The following is a 26,118-nucleotide window of genomic DNA, read 5'->3' as shown; positions in this document are numbered from 1 at the left end:
TATTGTAAGTGAAAAAAGCCAGACGCAAAGGGACATATATGATTCCACTTATATGGGGTACCTGGAATAGGCAAATTCATAGAGGCAAGCTATAGAATAGTGGTTCCCAGGGACTGGAAGGAGGAGGGAATGGGAAGTTACTCTTTAATGAGTACAGAGTTTCTATTTGGAAGATGGAAAAGTTCTAGAAATAGTGATGTTGGTTGTACAACATTGTGAATGTACTTAATGCCGTTAAACTGTACACTTAGAAATGATTCAAATGGTAAGTTTTATGTATATTTTGCTACAAAAATTAGGAGTTTGGGATTAACAGATACACACTACTATATATAAAATAAACAATAAGGACGGGGAACTATATTCAATATGTTGTAATAACTTATAATGGAAAATAATCTGAAAAAGAATATATATATATATACATATATATATATATATATACACACAACAGAATCACTTTGCTGTACACCTGAAACTAACACATATTGATAATCAACTATACTTCCATTTAAAAAAAAATAAGGAAGTGGAAAACAAAAAGAAACCCTTGATTAATATATGCATAAAAATGCAGGGCATGGGGCTTCCCTGGTGGTGCAGTGGTTGAGAGTCCGCCTGCCGATGCAGGCGACACGGGTTCGTGCCCCGGTCCGGGAAGATCCCACATGCCGCGGAGCGGCTGGGCCCGTGAGCCATGGCCGCTGGGCCTGTGCGTCTGGAGTCTATGCTCCACACCGGCAGAGGCCACAGCAGTGAGAGGCCTGCGTACTGCAAAAAAAAAAAACAAAAAAATGCAAGGCTGCTGCAGCCTCCATTTCTCTAACTGGTCACATTTCTCTAATTGGTGACATTTATCACTTCCTTCTTCTACCATCCATCCCATGTTGCCCTTGCCCTGTGCCAGCGCTCAGCCACTCAGAGTGTTTAGCCTATTTGTGTTGAACTGAGCCTTTGTTCCTGAAAAAGGCTGAGTTCTTGGCAGTTCTGCCTTTAGTTGGCTGCTATGGGTTTTTTTCCGTGACTGTTACTATGGACCTGGAAATACTAAAACGGGTTCCAGTGAATCCGATGTAGTCCTCTCGGCCTTTACTTCATAGAAGCAACTCACTTTGCCCTTGGCAATTGAGGTCAGTCCTTCTAGGAATCAATTTGACCCCTTTCTCTGCCTGTTGGTTCAGGAGTGTGAGAAGCCCAAAAGAGCTGGTTGACAATCTCTCTTACCCATATAATTTAGTCATTGTTGTATTTTCTGGTGGAAGCATTCCTTCCTGAGTGCCTCTAGACCAAAGTTGTGGGAACAGGAGCAGAAACCTCCATGAGTAGTTTTAATAATGAGAAGAGGGACCTTTCCTACTTCTAATCCTTGGATTCCCAGACCTATACTTTCTTGTTATTGGAAAAATAAATAAATAAATAACAGCACTATATATTGGTGTCCTGAGTCAAAGTACCCCAGCACTCCAGCCTTGTACATGTTGTCTCCCAACTGCACCATAGCTGAATCCTGCATCAGCCATTTCTCCCGGTAAGTTTCTTGGCCAGCAACACTGTTGAACAGCATACCATGATTGCGAATAAGAGCTTGAATAAATCTGGGAGTGGTGCTCCTCGAAACATTTCAGGCAAGGAAAGCAATTCCGTACTCAGAGTGGGTACAGCACTGCCCCCTCCAGGACGCAAGGCGTCTGGTCGTCTGCTTCTCCACCTGAGCCAGCCGGTGTCTTTCCCCTGCTCTGTTCTGGATCATAGGGGACTGCCCTTTGTACAGTGTTTCCTGGCTCTTGGGGCAGTTATCTTACAGCGGGACAGCAATGGGAAGTAGTAGTAGAAGATTTGGGGAGTGGGACAGGGTCTGAACATGTATGTTATGTGGTCAAATGTAGCCCAGATCTGCAAATCAGTCACTTTGAAACTATTTGTGATGTTTCTTTCATAAGTGCATTTAGTCTGCTGAAAGTGCACTTTTTTTTTTTCCTCCTAAGATTTCAGGGAATAACAGAATTATTTAAAGACTAAATGGAGACAATTTTCACATCTTTGGCAAACTTCTCTTAAATGAATTGTCAGATCGACCTCTTTAAAGATTATAATTGTGTGGTAAAATTAAATTAAACAGGTTTTACACTCTTGGCAAAGTTCTCTTAAATGATTTCTTGTCAGATTCAAGCTCTTTAAAGATTATAATTGTGTGGTAAAATTAAACTGAACAGGTTTAACACACTCCTTCAGTGTTTTAGGCTTCTGCGTGAGCATGTTGGCCTACCGATAATAAAGGTGACTTCTCACATAGGTTCAGTGCCTGAAACATACGAGTTTTGGGTTCTGATGTCTGTTCCTGGGTATATCAGAGTATCTTTAGGCCATGACTGAATGCCTCTTATTTCACCTTCTCCAGATAATGATTATTCTGCTGCCCATTTCACATAAACATATTGAATATCTTCAGTAAATAATGTGCTTTCATAATAAGCAGAAGATGAAGGCTAAGTAAAAATTCAGATCTAGAAAGAAGAAACAGTACTAACCCAGGTGCTGGGGGTAGTCACTCTAGCCATGAGACCTCCACAGTGGACACTGACTGCCATCTGTGTTTTTGGTTTTTTTGAGAACATTTTTTTTTTTTTTTTTTTTGCGGTTCGCGGGCCTCTCACTGTTGTGGCCTCTCCTGTTGCGGAGCACAGGCTCCGGACGCGCAGGCTCAGCGGCCATGGCTCACGGGCCCAGCCGCTCCGTGGCATGTGGGATCCTCCGGGACCGGGGCACGAAGCCGTGTCCCCTGCATCGGCAGGCGGACTCTCAACCACTGCGCCACCAGGGAAGCCCCGAGAATGTTTTTTAAAAATTGAAGTATAGTTGATTTACAGTGTTTCAGGTGTACAGCAAAGTGGTTCGACTATACAAATACATATATACGTATTCTTTTTCAGATTCTTTTCCATTATAGGTTATTACAAGATACTGAATATAGTTCCATGTGCTATAGACTAGGTCCTTGTTTATCTGTTTTATGTATAGTAGTATGTGTCTGTTAATCCCAAATTCCTAGTTTATCCCTACCCCCCTTCCCCCTTTGGTAACCATAAGTTTGTCTTCTATGTCTGTGAGTCTATTTCTGTTTTGTAAATAAGTTCGTTTGTATCATTTTTTTAGATTCCACATATAAATAATATCATACGATATTTGTCTTTCTCTGTCTGCCTTACTTCACTTAGTATGATAATCTCTAGGTCCATCCATGTTGCTGCTAATGGCATTATTTCATTCTTTTTTATGTCTAGGTAGTATTCCATTGTGTGTATACACACACACACACCCCCCATATCTTCTTCATCCATTCATCTGTCAGTGGACATTTAGGTTGCTTCCATGTCTTGGCTATTGTAAATAGTGCTGCTATGAGCGTTGCGGTACACGTACCTTTTCAAATTATAGTTTTGTCTGGATGTATGCCCAGGAGTGAGATTGCTGGATCATACGGTAACTCTATTTTTAGTTTCTTAAGGAACCTCCAAACTGTTCTCCATAGTGGCTGCACCAATTTACATTCCCACCAGCAGTGCAGGAGGGTCCCCTTCTGACTGCATCTTGAGCAAGCCTGAAGCCACGGTCTTAACCAGCTTTTAGACCAACCAACCATTGCCTCCAGTTTGGCTCAAGTAACTGTAATACCCGTGTCCTCCAATTTTCCAGGTTAAAATGCTTGATGCGTCCATCTGGAAGGTTTTCTCATTTGTGGTAGGGCTTTCAGGTTTTTGGTAAACATGTTCATTGGAGAAAGTATAGAAAATACAGAGAAACACAAAGCATGATCCAGTCACACGATTAACATTTTGGTATATAGATATCCAATCTTTTTTCAGTTCATATAGATATATAATTATGTTCTTCTTAAATATAGAGTGACTACAGTTTTTTTTTTACTCAACTTCATATTATGGCTAAAAATAAACTATATCAAACATTTTTTCTATGGTATCAAATATTTTCTACTATGTAATTTCTAATGACTGCATAGTTCTCCACAGTGTGGATATGCCATAATTTATTTAATTAATTAGAGGGTTTAGGAAAAAATCTGTAGTTGAGCAGCTAGAGCCATCCCCTTAAGGTTATTGTAACACATAAAACCCGTCCACCAAACTCTTTGACATACACAAATCCTCGAAGGAATGGTTTTTCGTGTGAAATGGTTATAGCTGTCAATCATTTGTTCTCCATGTCATGGTTCTGGTGCTCTCTCCAGGTTTTCAGGGGGTGATTATGGATTCCTGTCAAATGAGATGTCTACTATGTATTCAACACGAGGCAGTTTGTATTTTTCTCCATCTATTGCTCTCCCATCGGAGGAAGTTAAGCAAATCTCTGTGAGCCAAAGGGGAATGGGATAGACGTCTAGTGCTGGCAGCACACGGCAGACATGCCCGGGTCCCAGAGATCCCGCATAAGTAGATTAGACTGCTACATAAATACATTTGTCTTGATTGTCACATTCCACCCAGGGTTACACCTACATGCGTAAAAATGGCTCCAAGCCTGTTTTTCAAAGGCAGTTTGCCTCCCTTGTTGCTTTTTAACCACCCAGCTCACAGGCATTTTTTGTGTTATAGCTATCAAAGATGATTAAGGGGCTGGGAGAGCTGATATATAAGGACAGATTAAGAAAACTAAATATTTACAACTTGACTGAGTGATAGCCAAGGGGAAGATACTATAACTGTCTGCTGGGCTCAAATCATGGAAGAGATACTGTTTTGCTTTCCCCAGTAACTCAATTTTAGGGATATCTAAATTCAGAGAAAGTTTTCTGAAGATGACATCACTTATGCTAATTAGATAATAGTGTCAGTTGAAATTACATTTCGCTGCTTACTAGCAGAGACTTGGAATAGCAGTGGCTTAAATTAAACAAATAAGGTTTCATTTTCTCTCCTATAACATGAAGCCCAGAAATGTATCGTCTGGGGCCGTGTGACAGTTCCATGATGTCATCGGTGCCCCCATGCCCTCCTGTCTTTGGCGCCATTATTCTCAGCATGATATTCGTACTCAAGGTCACCTGGTATTTGAAGAAGAGCTACCACAGCTTCACTTACCTTGGCTGAATTCCAGAAAGGGGAAGGCAAAAGAGGTCCCTGCCAACTAAGACTGCTTGGAAGGACTTTCTCGGAAGCCCATTTCCTGATTCCAGTTTATATCTTATTGACCACCACATCAACAAGAGGGGCTGGGAAACTGAGCAGGGTTTTTGGTTTGGCTGATTTTGTTTTTACGTTGGGTACCTTGCTTACCACAGCGATATCAAGGTCCTTTGACTGAGAAGGCATGGGAACATGGCTGCCGGGTAGGCAACTGGTGGTTTCTGTCGCAATGACTTACCTCTTAAAGATTCTGAGAAGTCTGGACTCTGAGACACAGTGACATTTGCTATGTTGTTCCATTTGTAAAACCAGCCCTTGCGATCTAATTAATTACTTCACGTCACTCATCTATTTCAATTTATTTGTCACAGCATACCCTGGATTGGTGCTAAATAAACCAGCCTCAGCAGACCTAAGAATAATAACAGCTACAGCTTACCAGCTCTTACCCAGTTCCATGCACTGTGTTACGCACTTCACATCACCTGAATGGTTTGCCTCAAAATACTCCAAGGGGGATGGGGAGTAGATATGGATAAATGAAATAATACTCACCATGAGTTGCTAATAATTGAAGCTGAGCGACGGGTATATGGAAGTTTGTTATTATTTATATACTCTTCTCTCTCCTTTTGTAATAACGGAGATTTTCCCAGTAAAGATCTTTAAATCACCTCATCTACATCTTACATTATTTCATATGAGGTCGGTACTATTACCCCTAGCTAACAGTGCTCAGGGCAGTTAAGCAGCATCACACAGTGAGTGAGTGGCAGATTTAGGATTCAGACCCAGGTCTGCCTGACTTAGAAGCCTGTGCTCTAACCCTTATGATTCAAAGAAAGCATGCTTCCCCCATAAGGAGACTAAACCTCATCAGAAATGTAGAGTTTCAGGCCCCACCCAAGCCCTATTACAGGACCCCCGAATAAGGTTTGTTTGCACACCTGGGGTTCCCATGCTCTGTCCACTGCACTGTTATTGCCTTCGTAGCCACAACTTAACCAACTCAATCGTGAGTTTCCCATAAAAAATGTTACCCTCTGTTGAAGCAAGAAGCCTTATCATGAGTCACTGCTTGGTAGCATTTAATAATAATTGAATAGGCATTTAATTCGGAGCAGTTAACCTCTTTCAACCTTGAGTGTCTGCTGTAGTGCTGAGCACTAAATTCCTGTGTCAGTTAAGCACCATTCTGACTGTGTGTCAGCTGCTAATAATCACTGCTTGCTTGAAACTTGGTTTGGTTTGTTCTATTGAAATAACGCCCTTGCTTCTGTTAACTTAAGGTGTTGTGAGTTTTAAAAGTTTGGGGACTTAACAGAAAACTGTTCAGCTACCTGTTCTACCTTCCGACAGCATCATCTCTGCTTACCCACCTCTGTATAACTTTCCTGAAAAGACATGATTTTTCTCCCTAACATCTTCAGTCATCTTGTATCATTTCAGCCCTGTTTTTGAAAGAAAGAGAACTATGGGTCAGTTCTTGTGTGTCCTGTAGGCAGAACATCAGCCTCCATTTCTCCATCTGTGCCTTGCCTGTGCCATATGGTCTTTAGGATCCCTTCCAATGTCATTCTTCTCTAACCCCACATAACGTGATTTTTCAAGCCCCCCAAAACAAAAACATGATGAAGACCCTGGACTGTATGTGAAATCTACTTGATTATGTTTTTTCAGCCAGTAAAAGGATCCCTCATTGATTCGTACTCGTTTCTCTGTCCGAATAATGAATGCCTTGACGCTGTGTAGCTTCCTTGCCTCAGATCCGTGTTAGAACAAGTAAATGAATGAATGAATGAATGAATGAGGCCTGTCGTCCATCTCAACTATAATCTGCTTTCTCAAAGAGGCTGTGCCCTCCGCTTTTGAACAGGTTAAAAGATTTTCAAGCTGCCAGGTGAATGTGTTTGTTTTATATATTATAATCACCTTCAAACCGTGTATATACTTAACACCCTAAGCTGTTCTTCAACTTCCATAGCAGAAGAGGTAAGGGAAAAACCTACAGAAGAGCAGGCATCAAAGCCATCCCCAGGGACCATCACTGTATAGGTCAGGCCCATGCTGGTTGAGGGTACAAGCATCAGAGTCGCTTCATTCTTCTTCCACGAACTCTTTCTCCTACAAGAGTAATTTGAAGCCAGTTTATGTATAAGATAGTGTTCTCACAAAATTAAACCTAGGAAAAATAGCATGCTGTAATATAGTGACAATAACAACCATTTTGCTAGACATGCCTTAGAATGTCTTGTCCACCCCTATCTTTTCCATGCTATAAGTAAAGTGTGTTTCTGATTTGTTTTGCAGAGCAGCCTTTGGCAAGGAGTCAGAAGTTCTTATTGGGAACCTGGGTGATAAATTAATCCCTCCACAGGACATCCTCCGTGATGTCAGCGACCTCAAAGCCTTGGCCAACATGCATGAGAGCTTGGAATGGTTAGCAGGTCGAACAAAGTCGGCTTTCTCCAATCTTTCTACATCCCAGAGTAAGTACCAGCAGGGTGGTTCCTGTGGGGACAGCTGAGGAACTAGACTGAATACTTTCATTTGAAATGCCATAAGGGGACATGTCCGAGTTGTTGGAAGATCTGTGCAAGAATTCTGCTTGTGCTGAGCCTCTGGTACTTTGTCATTCTGTGAAAGGAAGTAATCTCAGCTTCCCCACGTGGGGCATGGGAAGCCAAAAAGGCCCATGTTAACATAGCTTGATGTTAAACCTTAGAAACACCGGATTGTGTAAGATTGAACCACTGTGTCTTAGCACAGAAAGCAATACATTTTGTCCTTCTTACAACTTTTCAAGGGTAGAAACTGTGTCTCAGAGCTCAAAGCTGAGCACGCAGTTGATGTTTTCATTTTAAGTGATAGAAAACGAATGAAAAAGTATCTAAAAAGAGAATGATAGAAGTGATCAAGTTGCTAGAAAACAGAGACAATGAGAAAAACATTTATTCTGGAAAAGAGATGGCTGAAAGATAACCTCATTATACATCTCAAGGAAATTAAGGAATAGGGTCTGAAGTAAAAATGGGAAACCTTTTTCTATCAAGGACCAATGACCAATTATTTCAAAAATAATTTGAAAACTTTGGGACACATAAACTTTATTCAATAAGTATAGCACAAATGTTTTTTAAAAGCATTAGTTCAGAAGTGTTAAACAGTTAAAGGCAAAGAAAAAATGATATGAAGAAGGAATAAAGGAGATGGGAGATTTGAATGCATGAATGGAGGGACAGAAAACAGGATAGAAAAAAGCAAAATCACAGCAAGAACATGAAAGAAACTGAATCAGCTCTGAAGTTAGTATTAGAACGAACTGTTAGAAGATTGTTAGAAGGAAAAAACTTGTATTATTTGGACTGTGGACTTCAAAGAAAGTTATTTTTTATCATTGTCTCTTGAAAAGTTATTATTGCTTGATTAACCATGATTTCCAGCCCAGAGAGGGAGAAGATGTGGATGAAATAAACCAGAGTAAATTATGCCCTGAAATGCAGGCCCCACGGGCAGAGTCTAGGAGACCTTTGAATGCTCACTTACTTATGATCTCATGCTGATTGTGTAGCTGTCCTGGGGGTCAACAGGGGGTGAGGAAAGCAGATGGAAGGAGGGGGCTTCTGAGATTACGGTATTCTGCTTTAGAAATCTTCAAATATTACTTTTTATTTATACTCTTATGTTTGCACTTTTTAGTATTTAAAATAGTACTTTTAGCTGATGATAAAATTGTACATGTTTATTCTTAGAAATGTATTCACCTACTAAGGATAGTTTGGACTCAGTATCGGGTCTGAGCAGACTCTGCCTAAGTAGGTATCCTTGAGAGGTTTTCAACTTTATAACGACCTCATATCAGGGAACCTGTCACAAGTAGTAGTCAGAATAAGCCATTTTATCTCCCAGACTCACCCGACTCCACCAAAAAAAAAAAAAAAAAAGTCAGCAAGAGCTGACTCCCTTTTGCTAGTTGCAAAATAAACAGCTCTGAAAAGGGACCAGATGCCTCTTTTCCTAGTTTCCTTTGACTCTTGCAAATGTAGGGCTGCTTGGGTTGGTTTGTTAGTGATGATTGGAAGGAGTCCTCTCGTTCGGTGGGCCATCGAAGTCCAGTATTTCATAATGCAGTCTCTTATTTTGGCAGCACAGCCTCCCAGGTTTCTGTTCTGTCCATCCTAAAAGAGCTCCACGAGGCAGAATAGGACACAGCCTCCACAGCAAGCCACTGAGTGATTCACACAGTCTAACCTGGCTTCAGCTGTTCTCAAAAAGAGAAAGATGCTCTGTGAGTTACGGTCAACTTTGTAATTACACCATTTACCTGTTCTGTTCACGTCACCGAGAGTCCCTAGTACAGCTGATGTCTAATTCACGTCTTCCAGCACCTCTGTTATTCTGACAGAGACCTCTTGTCCCATGCCCATTAATACCTCTCATGTGCTCAGTTCCATTTTATAGGCTGTACCCTCTCAGTTCCTTTCAGGGTGATTATTCCAGCCAGTGAGTGATTTAAGTGACTGTTAGCATTTTGACGATCAGTGCAAAGCCCAAGTGAACTGTAATCACTACTTATGTTGTCTCTGTAAAAACAGAGCATCCAGCAAACCTGGTTTATTCTGCTAACAATATGCCTTGCTCACCCACACGGGGCTGTTCTTTGAATTCCCAGGAGGGATGCCCACTGATGTTTATAATTTGAACAAAGCAGGGAATGGGTTACTTTGATTGGCCATGTCAGTGTGACTTTAGAAAGGGAATAAAGGACAGCTCTTTATTATTCTTTTGAAAAGTGAACCAGATGATTACCTCAACAAAAGTGTTGCCAAGTCTGGAGACTCGATAGCATGAAGAAAATGCCAGACTGTTGTCTAGCACTCACAGAGACTCAGGATGGGGAAAAGGCAAGAAAAGAAGCATAAAAGTTTCTTTTCTTGTCCACATCCTTTAACTATTTGGTATGGTAAATGCCATGCTTTCTTATAATTAAGAAGCTACTAGTAGAATGGAATGGAGGAAGTTTGCAGAAAATTATTTTCATAGTAGAAAATCTCTTTAGATATTAATAGCAGTATTCTCCTCCACCTGAAATATCTCATGTCATAGTGAAGAGAGTATTGCATTTTAATGGCAGAGCATGGCTGGCCACTTGCCCAGGAGATAAGAGTTGACCATTTTTTCAAAGACAGTTTTTCCATCTCTTTTAGTATTTGCCTAAGCATCACTCTGTGTTCTTTACATTTAAAAGAGTCTCCTCACCTCCTGTAGATCCTGACTACTCCGAAGGCACTGCTCTTAACTTTCACAGTCCATGGTTCCTGCTCCATTTCTCCTGGTATTCCCCTGCTCAGCCTTCCTTAACCCTGTTCTACTTAAGATTCTTTCTGTTGAAAGTCACAGCCCAATTAAAAGAAAAAGAATGCATCAATTTATAAAACTGGTAAATCAAAAGACTTCAGGTGTGGCTGGATCCAGAGGTTCACAAGATAACACCATGTAACAGACATGTTTACACACCTGCTCTCTCTCCCCCACTTTCTCTATTTTTGGTGTATTTCCTTTATTGCTTTCCGTCTCAGGTAAGACCTTTTCGTATGGCAACATCCTTGGTTACCAGCAGCCCCAAGATTATTTGATCCCAGACAAAAAGAGCATTTTTGCCAACAGCTCCTGAAACAGTCCTAGAGAAGACTTGGATTGACCTAACTTGACCTCCTCTCATGGGTCTCTCAGGCTCTCTCTGTATATGCCTAGTTTTCTGACTCTTTACCCACGACTCAGTCTCCCACTCCCACTTCTAGAATGTCTTTATGTTCAGGGTCTGTTTTAACAAATATGCTTTCAGTGCAAGGAAGTTGAGCAGAATCATATGTAGCGTTGGGCATTCAGGATCTAGGTTTATACATATTTTCTCTCATTGATCACAATTTCAACCTTGTAGTAAAGGCACAGGATAGTATCTGTAATATCTGCTGTTTGTAACAATCGTAAATAAGAAGTCTGAGATTAACTGTTATGGTTAAGAAAATTCTCAGAAAATAGTGACCTAGATAAAAATTAAGAGTGTATTCAATTGGAACACTAATGATTTTCTTTTCTATTTTATCCCTTTGTTTTAAGGATGTGTTGCCTTTAAAAATAGGGTACAGAGAACTTGAAGGGGGCTCCAGAGCTTGTTTTGACTGCATTTGCTTCCTCAAGGGGACGCCTCCTCTCTTTCTCGGATTCTGTAAAAAAAAAAAAAATCTCCAGGGTTAGAGAATCTAAAACCTCCTTGATTATATATTCTGCTCTTTAAGTAACCTTACCATCGAGGAGGTCATCTGTTTTTTATTAAAATCCCTTTGCTTCAGTCTAAACCTCTTTCTTCTGTCCTATTCTTCAGAAATTAAATGTTGAATATTTTTTCTATGAAATACTTTAATGTGTCTGAAAACATTTCCCTGGTCTCTACCTGCCCATCTCTGGATATTAAAAACTTTTGGCCTGAGGGTCCCACCCAGTCTCTGAGTCCAGGGCAACCAAATCTAGCAGAAGTAGGAGCCCAGATCCGGCTCAAGTTTGCTTACACTCTCTCGGATGGTGGTTTGACTGTTAGCCTTTGTGAATGTGGCGCATGTTGCAGGTTCCTTCAACACCAGTTGTATCCCCTTCTGGCTCCCTCAGCTCCTGTTACCGCAGTTCTTGCTGTGCCCACGTGCATTGATAATAAAAAGTCATACTGTAATCTTTTTTTTTTTTTTTTGCAAAACCACAGGGTCAAATAAATCTCATAATTTTGGTTCCTGGAATTGGTTCATGAATTGCAGTATTAGTTATGCAGTTATTTATATACTTCTTTTTTCTTGTATTGTGGTAAGATATACATAACATCAAACATACCATTTTAACTGTTTTTAAGTGTGCAGTACAGTAGTCACGTGAACTCTGTATTTATTACTATGCAACAGATCTCTGGAACTTTTTCATCTCACATAACTGAAACTCTGTACCCACTGAACAATAAATACCGTATTTCCCCCTCTCCCCCAATCCCTGGTAACCACTTTCCACTTTCCATTTCTATGAGTTTGACTACTTTTAGATGCGCCCTTATAAGTGGAATCGTGCAGTATTTGTCTTTTTGTGACTGGCTTATTTCCTGTAGCCTAGTGTCCTCAAAGTGTTATAGCATATGACCGGATTTCCTTCTTTTTTAAGGCTGAATGATATTCTGTTGTATGGATATACGACATTTTCTTTATCCAGGCATCTGTCAGTGGACATTCAGAGTTCACCCACCTCTTGGCTATTGTGAATAATGCTGCAGTGACACATAAGTGTGCAAATTATACTTCTTTCTTAAAGCAGAACTATTCTTAGGGATCTTAGAAATCATCTGGTCTAACTCAGATGTTTTGCACATGGAGGAATCAAGGCTTCAGAATGGTCACTCTGCATGTCTCTGCCTGAACTGGTATGGAAACAAGCCCTCAAATTGCCACTTTAATCTTCTCTCTACTACATCATCGTCTTGACCATTACCAAGGTTAAGTACTGGCAGTGATAACAGTTCCATTCATACCCTATTCCTATTAAACCATCCAGGAAGGTCATCGTATTTTTTTTTTTGATGAAAGCACTTTAATGCCTACAGTCAACTACTGATCATTTCTGATCATCGTCTTGTGTGTAACCAGACTTTCTGTGCTTTAAATATACGGAACTATTGCACATATCCCTTTTTGCATTTCACCTTAGTTGTAATAAAATATCTTATTAATTTTTCTCCCTCTTTTTTTGTTCTACAAATATTATCGAAGTTAGAAACTCTACCTGTCTTGTTATCATGTTAACAGAGTATCTTCTAGCTACTGCACTCTCCTGTGGCAGCAGCCACTAACCTTGTGTGACTATTTACATTTAAATTAATTAAAACTAACTGAAATATAAAATTCATTTGCTTAGTCACACTAGCCACATTTCAGATGTTCAGTGGCCACTGTATTAGCGAGGTTGTAGAACATTTCCATCGTCACAGAAAGTTCTGTTGGATTGTGCTATAAATCAACACTTAGTTCGCTACTGATAAAGTTCTAAAATAATGCCAGTTCATACAGTTAGCTTTTTGAAACATACTTGAAATGTCCACCTAGTTCTATCAAGACATGGATAAATACTTTACTTGTTCAGTCTCCAAATCCCCTGACAGAGAAGTATGTGTTAGGCCTGGCTTTGTCCAAAATTTTTTCTATTGATGCTAAAGGGAAAAGAGTTTAGTGGTCAAATACACTTGAGACCCATTAGGTTAAAGAACCTTAAATGTAGTTCCTGCATACAGTAAAACTTTTAAAGTCTTTTTATGTCAACGGAGTAATTACAGCAATGCAGTGTTTCCCAAACTTCTTTATCAATGGAATTCTCTCACCCCAGAGCATCTTACAGGACTTTTCTTTTATGGAACAACTTCTGGTAAACACTGTCCTATGCTATATTTATATAATTTGTTCAGAATCATTTACTTCTCACAGCATAGGCACAAGATAGGGCATATGCTTCACTACTGCAGGAATGTAATTTCATATTATTGGCAGATTTGCACACCATCAGATGACTTCTGTTGCAATTTGGTTACTTTATTACTTGATTGAATTATTTTTAGAAATGTTCAAGTCAACCAATATGAAATGACTATGGTTTCTTTTTTGCTTGTTTCAAACCTGGCTGCTGCCCAATCATTACACTTCACTCACAATTCTCAAAGATTCCAGCTACTAATATAATTCCACACCTCAGTTCACTGATGAATGTTAATATGTCCAGAGATTGATTTTTTAAGAAAAATTTTAATTTAGAATACTTCCAGATTTTGAGTAAAGTTGCAAAGGTAGTACAGAATTCCTGTGTATCTCATACCCAGTTTTCCCAGTTGTTAACATCTTACATTTGTCGCAACAGATGAGCCAATATTGATACATTATTATTAACTAAGGTCTATATTCACATTTCCTTAGTTTTTATCTGATGTCCTTTTTCTGCTCCAAGCTCCCATCTCTAGGATATCATAATACATTTAGTCATTGTCTCTTTAGCCTCATTTAGACTGTGAAAGTTTCCTAGACTTTCCTTGTTTATGATGACCTTAACAGTTTTTTTTGTTTGTTTGTTTTGGGGGGTTTTTTTGTTTGTTTGTTTTTTTGCGGTACGCGGGCCCTCTCACTGTTGTGGGCTCTCCCGTTGCGGAGCACAGGCTCCGGATGTGCAGGCTCCGGACGCGCAGGCTCAGCGGCCATGGCTCATGGGTCCAGCCGCTCCGCGGCATGTGGGATCCTCCCGGACCAGGGCACGAACCCGTGTCCCCTGCATCGGCAGGCGGATTCTCAACCACTGCGCCACCAGGGAAGCCCTCGACCTTAACAGTTTAAAGGAATACTGGTCAGATATTTTGCAGAATGTCCTTCAATATGGGTTTGTCTAATCTCTTTTCATGATTAGACAGGGCTGGTGGGTTTGGGGAAGGAAAACCACAAAGATAAAAACATTCTCATCGCATCTATCAAGGATAACTGCTATCAATATAACTTATCACTAGTGATGTTCTGGGATTGATTTTTGTGCCTGCGATTCATATAGTCCCCTCTAGACAGTTCCTTCTGAACTCTAGATTGACTTTCCACTTTCCCACCGCAAACTGCTTTTGTCTCTCTTTCTAGTGACCATTTTTTAACATGATGAATGCATCTATTATAAGCCCAATGTTTGGACAAGTTGAATAGCTGCTTAAAAAAATAGTCGTCACAATTATGCAGTTGCTAAAGATTATAATCTTGTGGGTCTGAAAGGCCTACGGAAGGAGATGTTTTTTTCTGCCCTGAGCCACTCGATTCGGGCCTGCAGCTACTTCTTAGTTGCCACATGTGCTAAACAATCCTTAGTAAATGTATACAAACCTATTAATTTCAGACAAAGCCATGCTGAGATTAAAAGAGCTATCTGAACTTTTCTTCACCAAAAATAAAGTTTTATTTTAACCCATTCACATTAGGTCCTTCTAATGTGCAGTGTTGACTGAAAACCCACTTACAAGTGAAACTTATTTCCTGACAAATGTCCTTTTAGAGTAGCGATTCTCAAAGTTAGCTGCATGTCAACTGTAATCAGTTGGGGAGTTTTAAAAAATACTGATGCTGGGCCCCACTCCCAAAGATTTTCATTTAATCGTTCCAAGATGTGGCCTGGGCATCCCCAAACCATTCACATCAGAGGTTGAGAACCACTGTCCTAAAGGATTGGTTCTCATCCTCGGCTTATATTAGGATGACCTATTGAGCTTCCGGTCAGACTCTCTGCGGGAGATGCCCAGAGTACCATGCTTTCAAAAGTCTCCTCAGGCAGTTTCAACAAACAGCCGAGGTGGAGACCCACTGATTTTTGAGCCCTCCAGAATTTCTTCTTTAATTTCTAGAGCTCTTATATTTGGGAAATGCTTGATAGTTATTTTGCCAGTTTTAGTCTCAAAAGTTTATCTTTTGAGTTAACAAGATATCTTTTGGGTTAACATGACTTCCCATTTTACAGACGAGAACACCAGGCTCAGAGTGTTGTAATTCGTGTCTATACTAGAGTCAGGACAGCTGCCCACTTCTGCTTAGCAGTTCCTAGTTAACCAAACTGTCCCCCAGGTCTGATTAAAAATAAAAACCTTCCTCTTACCTTTTTCAAATCAGTGAAATGAGAAGGGCACAGGAATCAGTGTCTCTCTTAACACAAAAGGCTGTGATTGCCAAACCAATTGAATGAATGTAGAAGTGTTTACAAGTCAATTATATCACTGAAAAGAAAGATGGACAAGGTCCAGGTGTCTGTACACCCCCCATCCCTCGAGTGTATGGTTTTTTCGCCAACCAGGAGGCCTTTATACATTGCCAACTATGATTTAACATTTTCTAGAAGGTGGAATAGGAATTGAATATGAATAGAGCTCTCTATCATGGGCTTTTTCTGCCCTAATGGCAAGTGGAAGATAAAATGCAGACCCCCACCCCCTCCCCTTGCTGTTTGTTTTTCTGCCTTGACACAAATGAGAATTAAAATGTCCCTAGACAAGATCTCCTGGGACATTGTCCCATTTCAGCTTTGCTTTTGTCAAACCATTAAGCCAGAATTTTTCTGTCATGATTTCATCTGATTATTTTTAATTAAAACTCTGTGTTTGGTAATTTCTCTCCTGCTCCGGTATTTACAAGTTTCAAATATTTGTGGACTGTTATCAGACAGCACCTCCTCGGCAGTTGCTTAGCCTAACTCTACATACTTAGTGTCTCGAATCCTCTTTTCGAGGTTGGGCTTTCTCTGCCATAATCATTTTTTGGTCTTATTCGTTGTCATTTTCTTCAGCTGACTCTCATTCTGTGGTTTCACTCTTATCATTCCTCTTCCTCAATTGCTGACAACTTCCAAATTCATTGTCATTGGTTAGTTTCATGAGCATACTGTTTACTAAGAAAATTACACTACCACTGGAATAATACCTTGTTCAGGGCTTTCCCACCTAGTGTCCAATCTGGAATTTGTTTTGATCTTATCTAATTGACACAACTTCTACTTTTGTGTGAGCCTTTATCGCTTTTTTGAAAAGTGTCCAAATACACTTCTATGTTGTACCAGTTTCCGAATTAATCATATGTTTTGTAGGAATGAAAACACTAAACGACAATTTTATGATGATTCAGTTTTGTTCATTTTCAGTCTTAATTGTACTCTATTGTTACTTATAAGCTGATTGAAATTTACCTTCATGAAGAAAGACTTGTGTGGAGAAAGTCCCTGCGCTCAGGGTGTTCACCTGGTTGTTCTTAGGAACTTTCTGAGGCCCATGTTGTTACAAACAGTGGAGATGCTGGTTATTCTCTCACTTTATAAGGAAAAACATCAGGACCCCTGTAGCTCCTTCTCCACATTGATGTACTCTGCACTGTTACTACTGATTATCATCCAAACTTCAGGCTGACCCATGCCGTTCCCATGTTCCTTTCTTCTCAGTACATCTTAAGTACTGATAACACGGGTTAGTCCCCTTTTTAAACATTTCTTATTTTTTTCCCTTTCCTCTCATTGAATACCCTCACATGGCTCCTAGATCGTGGTCATTTTGCCTCCCTCTAAACCTCTATGTTTTTCTTTTATTTCATAGACTCTTTCCCATGCTTCTCCTTTAGTCTTGGAGGCTTGTAGTACATATTTGATTTTGAAGTCAAGTACACTTGGGGACAAATGAGGCAAGTTATTGTATCACCAGAGGAAAATTATTTCACCTTTCTGGACTAAATAGGTCTTCTTACTTGTTAAATAGATACAATGATGCATCCTCACTGGGTTGGTGTAACCGTTACATGAGATGATGAACTTGGAGTTCTAAGCATGAGACACAGAGTGGGAACTTAATATGGGGTTCCTGGGGTTACTACTATGAATCCTATCACTGGGGCTCTCACTCATTGCTCTGCTCCCCGAATGCTGGGTCTTCACCTTCTCCCACCCCTTCAGGGTTCTCTTTTATCTCAAGTCTTGTGGTTGCTTTTAAAACCCTGTTAACATCTGTCCTTTTTGTTTTTCAAAACTATGAAAAGAGGGTTCCGATGTTGTTGAAAAACATGCCAGAAGCAAATACAGTTCCTTCTCATCAATCAGCTGGTCATCTGTCGAGTCCATTGTCCTGTGCCGAGTACTGATTAGAAAACAGCACCCTACCTCCCACAGCAAGGAGGTGATTATCAGTTGTGAAGCTATGGAGGGCTAGTGCTGTGGGCATTCTGATGTAATTTTGGAGTTTTAAGTATCTACTCGTAAAGAATTATGTGGCTGTTTCTTTGAAAATGCCAACATTTGTATCCAGAAGGGAAATATTTTATGAAAATATGGTAATATCATGGATGGCTTAAGTGTGGTGACTGGGAGCTTCCAGATGAATGATTGTATCTTCAAACAAAACTCTAAAATGGAAACAGGAAGAAGAAATAGGAATGAAAATCTCTGGGGAAAGGGGGAGGCAGAAGAAGGTGGAAAGCAAGAGAGGGCTTTAAAATAGCATGCTGAAATAGCAGAGCCAGACGGAGGAGAGGGTGGAAATGCAGAATTACCCGGGTTGACACCCTGAGCGGAGGTGAGGAGAAGTGGCTACTAGGGCAGCAGGTTTTGAACGAGAAATCGGAGGGGACCGACTTGGCCGCCACACAGAAAAAAAAAACCTCTTATAATGAATGAGAAGTAAGTGAAAGATTGTACCTGAAGGCACTGATTGTGCTATTAAATGTAAGCTCTTACCTGGAAAAGCCCTCAGATAGTTGGGTGCTTTAAAATGTGAGATAAGCCCCCTTACCAACATGAAGCCATGACTTCATGAACTTCTCACTAGAAGAAGAGTGTGTCTTTTAATTTCTTCACCCTCAAAACTAAGCGTGGGTGTACTACAAATGCAGGGGACCAGGAAAGATGAATCCTGATGGGGGAAACAGAAAGAGGATAGAGGGCTGGCCTGGACTGAATGGAAGAAATCTCTATCGCTTTGTGGGATTGGATTTAGAAAAATGTTCCAAAACATTTTTGGATATAAACTGAATCTGCTTTCTCAGACAGCTTACTTATTAATCAGTAATACACAAAGACCCTTTGCAGTCAGCCAGCCCCTGGGAAAGTGTAACAAAGGGACGGTATACATGAATGTGTGTGCGTGTGACAGTCCCAGAGGATGCCAAGATGATGACAATGGCACTCAGCATTTAGACTGCATTTCATACTTTTTCAAGGACCTTTATAATCATTCATTCTTAATCCTTTATCCCTGCCTCAAGCTGCAGTTAATAGCCTTTATTCTCTCAGTTTTACAAAGCATGATCATGAAACAGAAGTTTGGCCATTGGCCCAAGGTCAAAGTGAGACGGTGACAAAATCTAGATTGAACCCTACTGTTCTCAGAGTGCAGACCACAGTGTCTAGAAGAACAACATAATTGCCTGTTGCTAGCGTGCCCCAGAACACCAAACTAGCGCACCTCTGTTTCCCTCCCCGGGACAATGCCATTCTCTAGCTGTCTGCCAAAATCACAGCAGCGAGATAAATGGCACGCTGCCTCCCAGAATGCGTCTGTGAATGACACTGGGTGCACTTTAAAGGGGGTGGTCTTGACCTTCACCCGCTGTAAGAAACCGAAGCTGGAAAACCTCCACCCCCCCCCCCGCCAAGGATCTATTTTGAAACCAAATTTTATAGTCGCGTATTTAGGGAAAGGTTCTCAGTTACTTTATTATCCTAAATTCAATATTGTAATTTATATCCACTCTTCTAAACTATACAATAAAAATGTAAAAGAATTCCCTTCTTCTTCATATGAGGTACAGGAATATATCAGGTGTAGGTCTCCAAGGCACAGTGTTGTTTATGAATAGCAGTTAATTCTGTGTACTAACATCTTTGAGGTCTGGTCGTTGAATCCTAGGTGAATTTGACTGGAGTTCTTAACTAACAACGTAATCCAATTTTTATGAAAGGAAGAATAATGAGGACTTTTCTCTAAGACTAATGAAAAACCTAAATGTTTTTCTAGAAACCAAGAATATCTGATCAGAGTCTTCAAGGAAGCAAAAATCCTGTAAATGTCAGAAAGATGTTACATTCTGGAAAACCCCTTTGGTCAAATTCATCTAAAGAAGGTGCTACTTGCAGGTGACTTTTCAGCAAGTCTGTCAAAAGCTTCCTGCTACAGATAAAACCTTTCACTGTGGATGTGCCACAATTATCACTCATTTAAAAACAGTCCCTCTAATAGAGTATTTTATCATGCTGGACAGTCTCTGCATTGTTCATTATTTGGTGTTTGCTGAGCTGACGGCACTTCCACAGCACTTTTCTTATCTCTACTTCTTCAGAATTGGATTTTATATTTCTGAACCAGCCAGATATGACAAGTCATTTTCTTCCCTCTTGTCTTTTAAGAAACGCAAACTTGATTTCTTTTTTTTTAACAATCACCACTTAAAGTTATTGGAAATGTCTGTATTAACTAGCATTGGGATATGCAGTGGAAGACTACTGCATTTTAATTGCAATTGGGGTTTCTGCTCTTCTTTTTCTTTCTTTTTATTTTCCAATATTTGTGTATTCTGTATCTCTTTGGAACCTCATTCTTCGAAAACACACAGTGTACAGCAAAGATGAGGTATTATGAAGCCTGATGTTGCTAGAAGACAACGTATTATTTGAATTTTTGTATTCCTGAACCTCTGGAAAGGTGGTGATAAGCTACGTAAGTGGGTCTCTGTATATAAAGATTGTCTTTATATGAGAAACTTCCTGAAAGGAAAATGATAAAGTCATTAGTCTAACACCTGGGGTGGGGGGGATTGCCAGTTCAAACAATATCTCTTTCTATATATAGCTCATTATTGAGAATCTTAACATTTTAAGTCTGAAAAAATTCAGCTACCTGTGGTTCCAAGTGAATGATTTTTAAAAGATCCATGACACATACTTTTAACTGTTTACATTTTATCCCAGGTTTTATCTTGGCCACTTTCACGGAATAGTTCTATTTTCAAATTAAGATCAAGTCTCTTCTCTTTATAATGAGGAATCTCTGGGAGATTTGGGTGAGGCAGCCTGAACAAAGGATCAGAATAAAGCAGCCACATACGCTCTGACTTTATCGGAAACTCTCTCCTTGGGCCTACTGAGGACCTGTCCATTTTCTCCAAGAGAGTCTGTTGCACAAGTTTTAGGGAAATAGAGAACTTCACTCAAGAAGTGATGACAAGATTTTTGACCTTTTATGCCACAGCCTTTAAATAGTGGTGCCAGAATACTGAGAAAGACCGTGTAGAGAGAAATTCTCACTGAAATATTCATTTTAAGATTCATGGATTATTACTGTAAGTATCAAAACAGAAATAACATCAGAGTCTTTTTTTCGTACACTAATTATAAAGGCCATCCTGTAGGATCAGCTTTATGAAGAAAAATATTTGCTCAAACTTTACCCAGAGAGAGATGTGCAGAACTTCTGTCATGTCTACTTCTGAAAGAGGGAATGTGATGAAAAATCCACCATCGTATTATTTGTTTAAAAGTACCACAAGCCCAATTAACGCGTTTGCTCAAGCCAACAGCCTTTGGGCTTCTCACAGAAATCTTGGAAGTGTGCTAGAGGAATGCCCCCGCAAAAGAGTTTTGCATATGCTGCTGGATCTGCCTCGATCTGCGAAGCACAACAAGGGTCACTGACAGACAGATGGCCGCCACAAGCGACACCAGTGGCCAGAAGCTCTTCCCACCACCTCCTGTTCCCACAAACAAGCGGGGAGAGATGCTTTTCTTCAACACCATGCCTAGACTTTCTCTCCCCTGACCCAGCCCTACCCATGCAATACTGAGGCAAGACCGACATCTAACGTTACAATCCTGCCTTATTTCTATTACTCAGCACCAACAAAACAGAGGAGCATGGCCTCGGCCTGGCACAAGGCACTTTTGATATCATCGATGATATTGTCTGTGTCCTAAATCCCTCACAGGAATTGCTTTGAGGATCAAGCCAAGTACTATACGCATGGCCGCTGATCCGGTGCCTACTATACAATGATCTCTCAATAAAGGGTCGTTTTTTCCTTCTGTTTCTTCTCTCTTTAAACTCGTTGCCTCAATCTTAGCCATCCTAAGGATATTTCATTTCCAACTCTCATTTTACTCTCCATATTTGCCCATGATGGCGCTCAGTGTGAAGTGCCCAAGTCCGCCTCCAGTTCCCCCCTTCTCCTATCCTTCCTGTTGACGACTGGCCCATTCTGCTCGATCATTGAATTTCACCGCCAAGGGATCACTGGTACATTGCGTTTGAAATTCAACTTTGAGCACTTACGTCTAACAGCCTTCCAAGATCCATGTGGCCTTTGAACTCAGGCACAGGGTGTGTATATTCGGGGCCACAGTGAGTGAAACTTAAGGTTAAACCTCAGCTCTCATGAAATGACTTTCTCTGTAAACTTGTACTTCCGTATCAGGAGATAATGGAAATGGAGAAATTGCTGCACTGTGGTTTTAGTAAAAACTATTAAGAAAAATGACAGACCATCCAACTCCAGAGCCAGTAGGAGCTCTGAAGCTCTTGGGCCTTTTAGAGGCATCAAAGGATTCTGTCTGTGTTCAGCTGCATTCTTTTGTTCATTAGGGACTAACCTGTAACATGTCTCATTGAGTTGATTGTTCCTATGGACTTTTTTCAGTTAGATGTCTTATAAATTGTTTTATTTTTTAAAAAGCAGAATAACTATAGACTATTAAATGTCTCAGTAGCCCTGAATATCCCTAGGAAGGTGAACAGGATACTGACACTTCATTAATGCCATAAATGGTAGAATTTTTAAAATAAGAAGTAAATATGCATTAATTTAAAACATCTGCCATAACTTTAACATACTAAGATTTTATTAGCTATAGTCTGTAATGTTCAGTAAAATTCTCGTGGCAAAGTATGACTTAGTCCAAAGTAGGATTTTCTTATAAGGATCTGAGGAGTTCAGGCCATTCTGGTCTTTAGATTAAGAATTTAAGATTTTCTTTTTTAATTGAAGTATAGTTGATTTACAATGTTGTGTTAATTTCTGCTGTGTAGCAAAGTGATTCAGTTATAAATACATATATATATGTATATGCACACACACACATTCTTTTTTATATTCTTTTCCATTATGGTTTATCACAGGATATTGAATGTAGTTCCCTGTGCTATACAGTAGGACCTTGTTGTTTATCCATTCTATATATAATAGGTTACATCCGCTAACTTCAGATTCCCAATCCATCCCTTTCCCACCCCCCTCCCCCTTGGCAACCACAAGTCTGTTCTATATGTCTGTGAGTCTGTTTCTGTTTTGTAGATAGGCTCCTTTGTGTCGCATTTTAGATTCCACGTATAGGTGGTATCATATGGTATCATTTGTCTTTCTCTTTCTGACTTACTTCACTTAGTATGATAATCTCTAGGACCATCCACGTTGCTGCAAATGGCATTATTTTATTCTTTTGTATGGCTGAGTGGTATTCCATTATATATATGTACCTCATAGAAGTTAAGATTCTTAAGTGCTAATATGGTAATTTCTATGTCCACTGTTGCGGTAATGGATTATTCCATGATTTCCCTTGTATACCAACCCTTTACTAAGGATCACTTCTTAAGGTTTCACTTTCATCGTGAAACAACAAAAAGACTTCATTATCACAGAGCTTCTATTACTTCAGCAGAATCACTTGAAACATCTAAACAGTTGAGAAGTGCATCCCAATAATATACTTAGAAAGGATGAGAAGCAAGAATAGTGAAACTAGCTATTTAGCTTAAATTCTGTAGGGATCATTTACCCATGTTGCAGTTCACTTAATTTTCTACTTTCCACACTGAATTAGTCATGTGAATTAGTTAACAACCCTGCCACCACTGCCAGATCAGCTAGTACTGAGACTTCTCTCCCTCATCAATACCCCATATTGGCTTAGATTGTACACCAAAGCACCAGGTAGAGATCACACCTAACCCAGGCGTGCTGAACAGGGCCTAGTGAGTAGTACTTCATGTTGATACAGATGTTAACAAGGGCAGTGTTAATTATCAGTATCAGTAATAAAGCCAATTCAAGGCTTATCTCCTGGAACATAGCAGGTACTCAGTAAATGTTTCATCAAATTGAATTAAATTAACAAAATGCTTCCAGTGAGGGCCTGAAATCTGCTACCCTTCTTCCATTTGCTGAATTGGCTGGTAAATCTATGTCTGCCAGCTCTATGAGCCAGCTCTTTTTCTCCATTCCCTTTCTTTCCCCTCTCAATTCAAGCACTGATAGCAACAGTTACATAGCACAGGAAAGTTCCTCCCAAGGCACCCATTTATCTCTGTTAAGAATTTCCCCTAGGATTAAACAGTATGATTACCTTTGGATTTCCACAATATTTTTGGCCATTAACTTCCTTATTTAAAGCAGTATATTTAAGTCTCTATCGCCAAATGTGGATGTTATTTACTGAAAATGTTCTTTCTGACCTTTCACTCTGACTTGTCTTTCCTTTCCTTAATAACCTTTCCTGCAGTACTTGTTTTGGCACCAATACTCACTCATTGACTAATGAATGTGTTATATTCTAGAAGTTCTTTTGTAAATTGACTGCTAGAAGCTCTGAGTGTGGTTCTCCCATAGAAACACTGTTATTTCTGGTTATGGGCTACAGGACATGATTTTTAATCTCTGAGTCTCAGTTTTCTCATCTACAAATTAGGTATAATAATAAAGCCTATTTTGTAAAATTTATTTTATTGAAGTATAGTCGATTTACAATGTTGTGTTCATTTCTGCTGTACAGCAAAGTGATTCAGTTATACATATATACATTCTTTTTCATATTCTTTTCCATTATGGTTTATCACAGGACATTGAATACAGTTTCCTGTGCTGTACAGTAGGACCTTGTTGTTTATCCATTCTATATATAGTAGTTTGCATCTGCTAATCCCAAACTCCTAATCCATCCCTCCCTGACCCCACCTCCTCCTTGACAACCACAGGTCTGTTCTCTATGTCTGTGAGTCTGTTTCTGTTTCGTTGATAAGTTCATTTGCGTCATACTTTAGATTCCATATATAAGTGATATCATATGGTATTTGTCTTTCTCTTTCTGATTTATTTCACTTAGTATGATAATCTCTAGGTCCATCCATGTTGCTGCAAATAGCATTATTTCATTCCTTTTTATGGCTGAGTAGTATTCCATGGTATATATGTACCACATCTTCTTTATCCATTCCTCTGTCAGTGGACATTTAGGTTGTTTCCATGTCTTGGCTATTGTGAACAGTGCTGCTGTGAACATAGGAGCGCATGTATCCTTTTGAATTATAGTTTTGTCTAGGTATTTGCCCAGGAGTGGGATTGCTTGATCATATGGCAACTCTAATTTTAGTTTTTTGAGGAACCTCCATGCTGTTTTCCATAGTGGCTACACCAATTTACATTCTCACCGACAGTGTAGGAGTGTTCCCTTTTCTCCACACCATCTCCAGCATTTGTTATTTGCATATTTTAATAATGCCTATTTTTGATAGTTGCTGTGAAGATCTGCTAATTTTAATTTCTAAATATATATGTATACATTTGTCATTTCTTCTTCATCCTTGCTGTCACCGACCTAATTTATACATTTACACCTTCACTGTTTCTCACCTGAATTATCTCAGTAGCCTGCTACTGATTGGCCTGTTTCCATTCTCCTTATCCTCCTATGATACAACTGCCATACCAAAGTGATCTATCTAAATGCAAATATGACCAGCTAACTTGCTGCAGTGGCTTCTCATCATCCCCTGGGAGATCCTTAACATGACACAGAAAGTTCTTCACAATCTAGATGGTTTTATGGGCGTTGATTTGCCCTTAGTTCTCCTGCAGTGCCATGCCATTTCTCACCTTCTTGCCTTTATGCAAGCTGTCCCCTCTGAGTACCCTTTCTCCTTAACCTGGTTAAGTCCTGTTCCTCTTTTAAAATTCAGCTTAAGCATCACCACTTCAAGAAACTTTGGGGAGCCTTCTCAGGCTGTATTAAATAACGTTTATCTGAACTCTAAAAATACCCAAGAACTATCTCTAGCATTTTACATACTGTATTATGCATTTATTTACTACTCTATCTGCCTTTCCAACCAAACTGTAAGTGCCTTGAAAGTATGCACTTTGTCCCTTTCCTCTTAACACCACCAACTAGTACATAGAAGGGACTCAAAAATGTGATTGTATCAAACAGCAAATGAATGGATAAACTAATTGACCTTAACCTCTGTTAATAATATTATTCCAGGGAGGAAATATATATTTCTATCTGAATAATTCCAAGAACACAGCCCCCTGTTCTGAAGTCTCAGAGAGAACTTTCCTCCCCACCACTGCCCCTACAGGTTCCAATA

The 26,118-nt window shown here is 39.8% G+C and overlaps 1 protein-coding gene across 1 annotated transcript in view; it reads left to right on the top strand.

The window, feature by feature from the left end:
- Nucleotides 1–26,118, top strand: part of EXOC4 (exocyst complex component 4) — an 837,065-nt gene that overhangs the window by 710,217 nt on the left and 100,730 nt on the right. Inside the window, exon 14 of the mRNA XM_027101893.1 lies at nt 7,452–7,630. Within this exon, the coding sequence (XP_026957694.1) occupies nt 7,452–7,630 (179 nt within the window). The remainder of the gene's footprint in view (nt 1–7,451; nt 7,631–26,118) is intronic.

This window comes from Aethalodelphis obliquidens, unplaced genomic scaffold, assembly GCF_003676395.1.
Source record: "Aethalodelphis obliquidens isolate GAN/ISIS:26980383/991018 unplaced genomic scaffold, ASM367639v1 scaffold5, whole genome shotgun sequence".
NCBI lineage: Eukaryota > Metazoa > Chordata > Mammalia > Artiodactyla > Delphinidae > Aethalodelphis > Aethalodelphis obliquidens.
The sequence above is the reverse complement of the archived record's forward strand: the minus strand, read 5'-3'. Positions and strand labels throughout refer to the sequence as shown.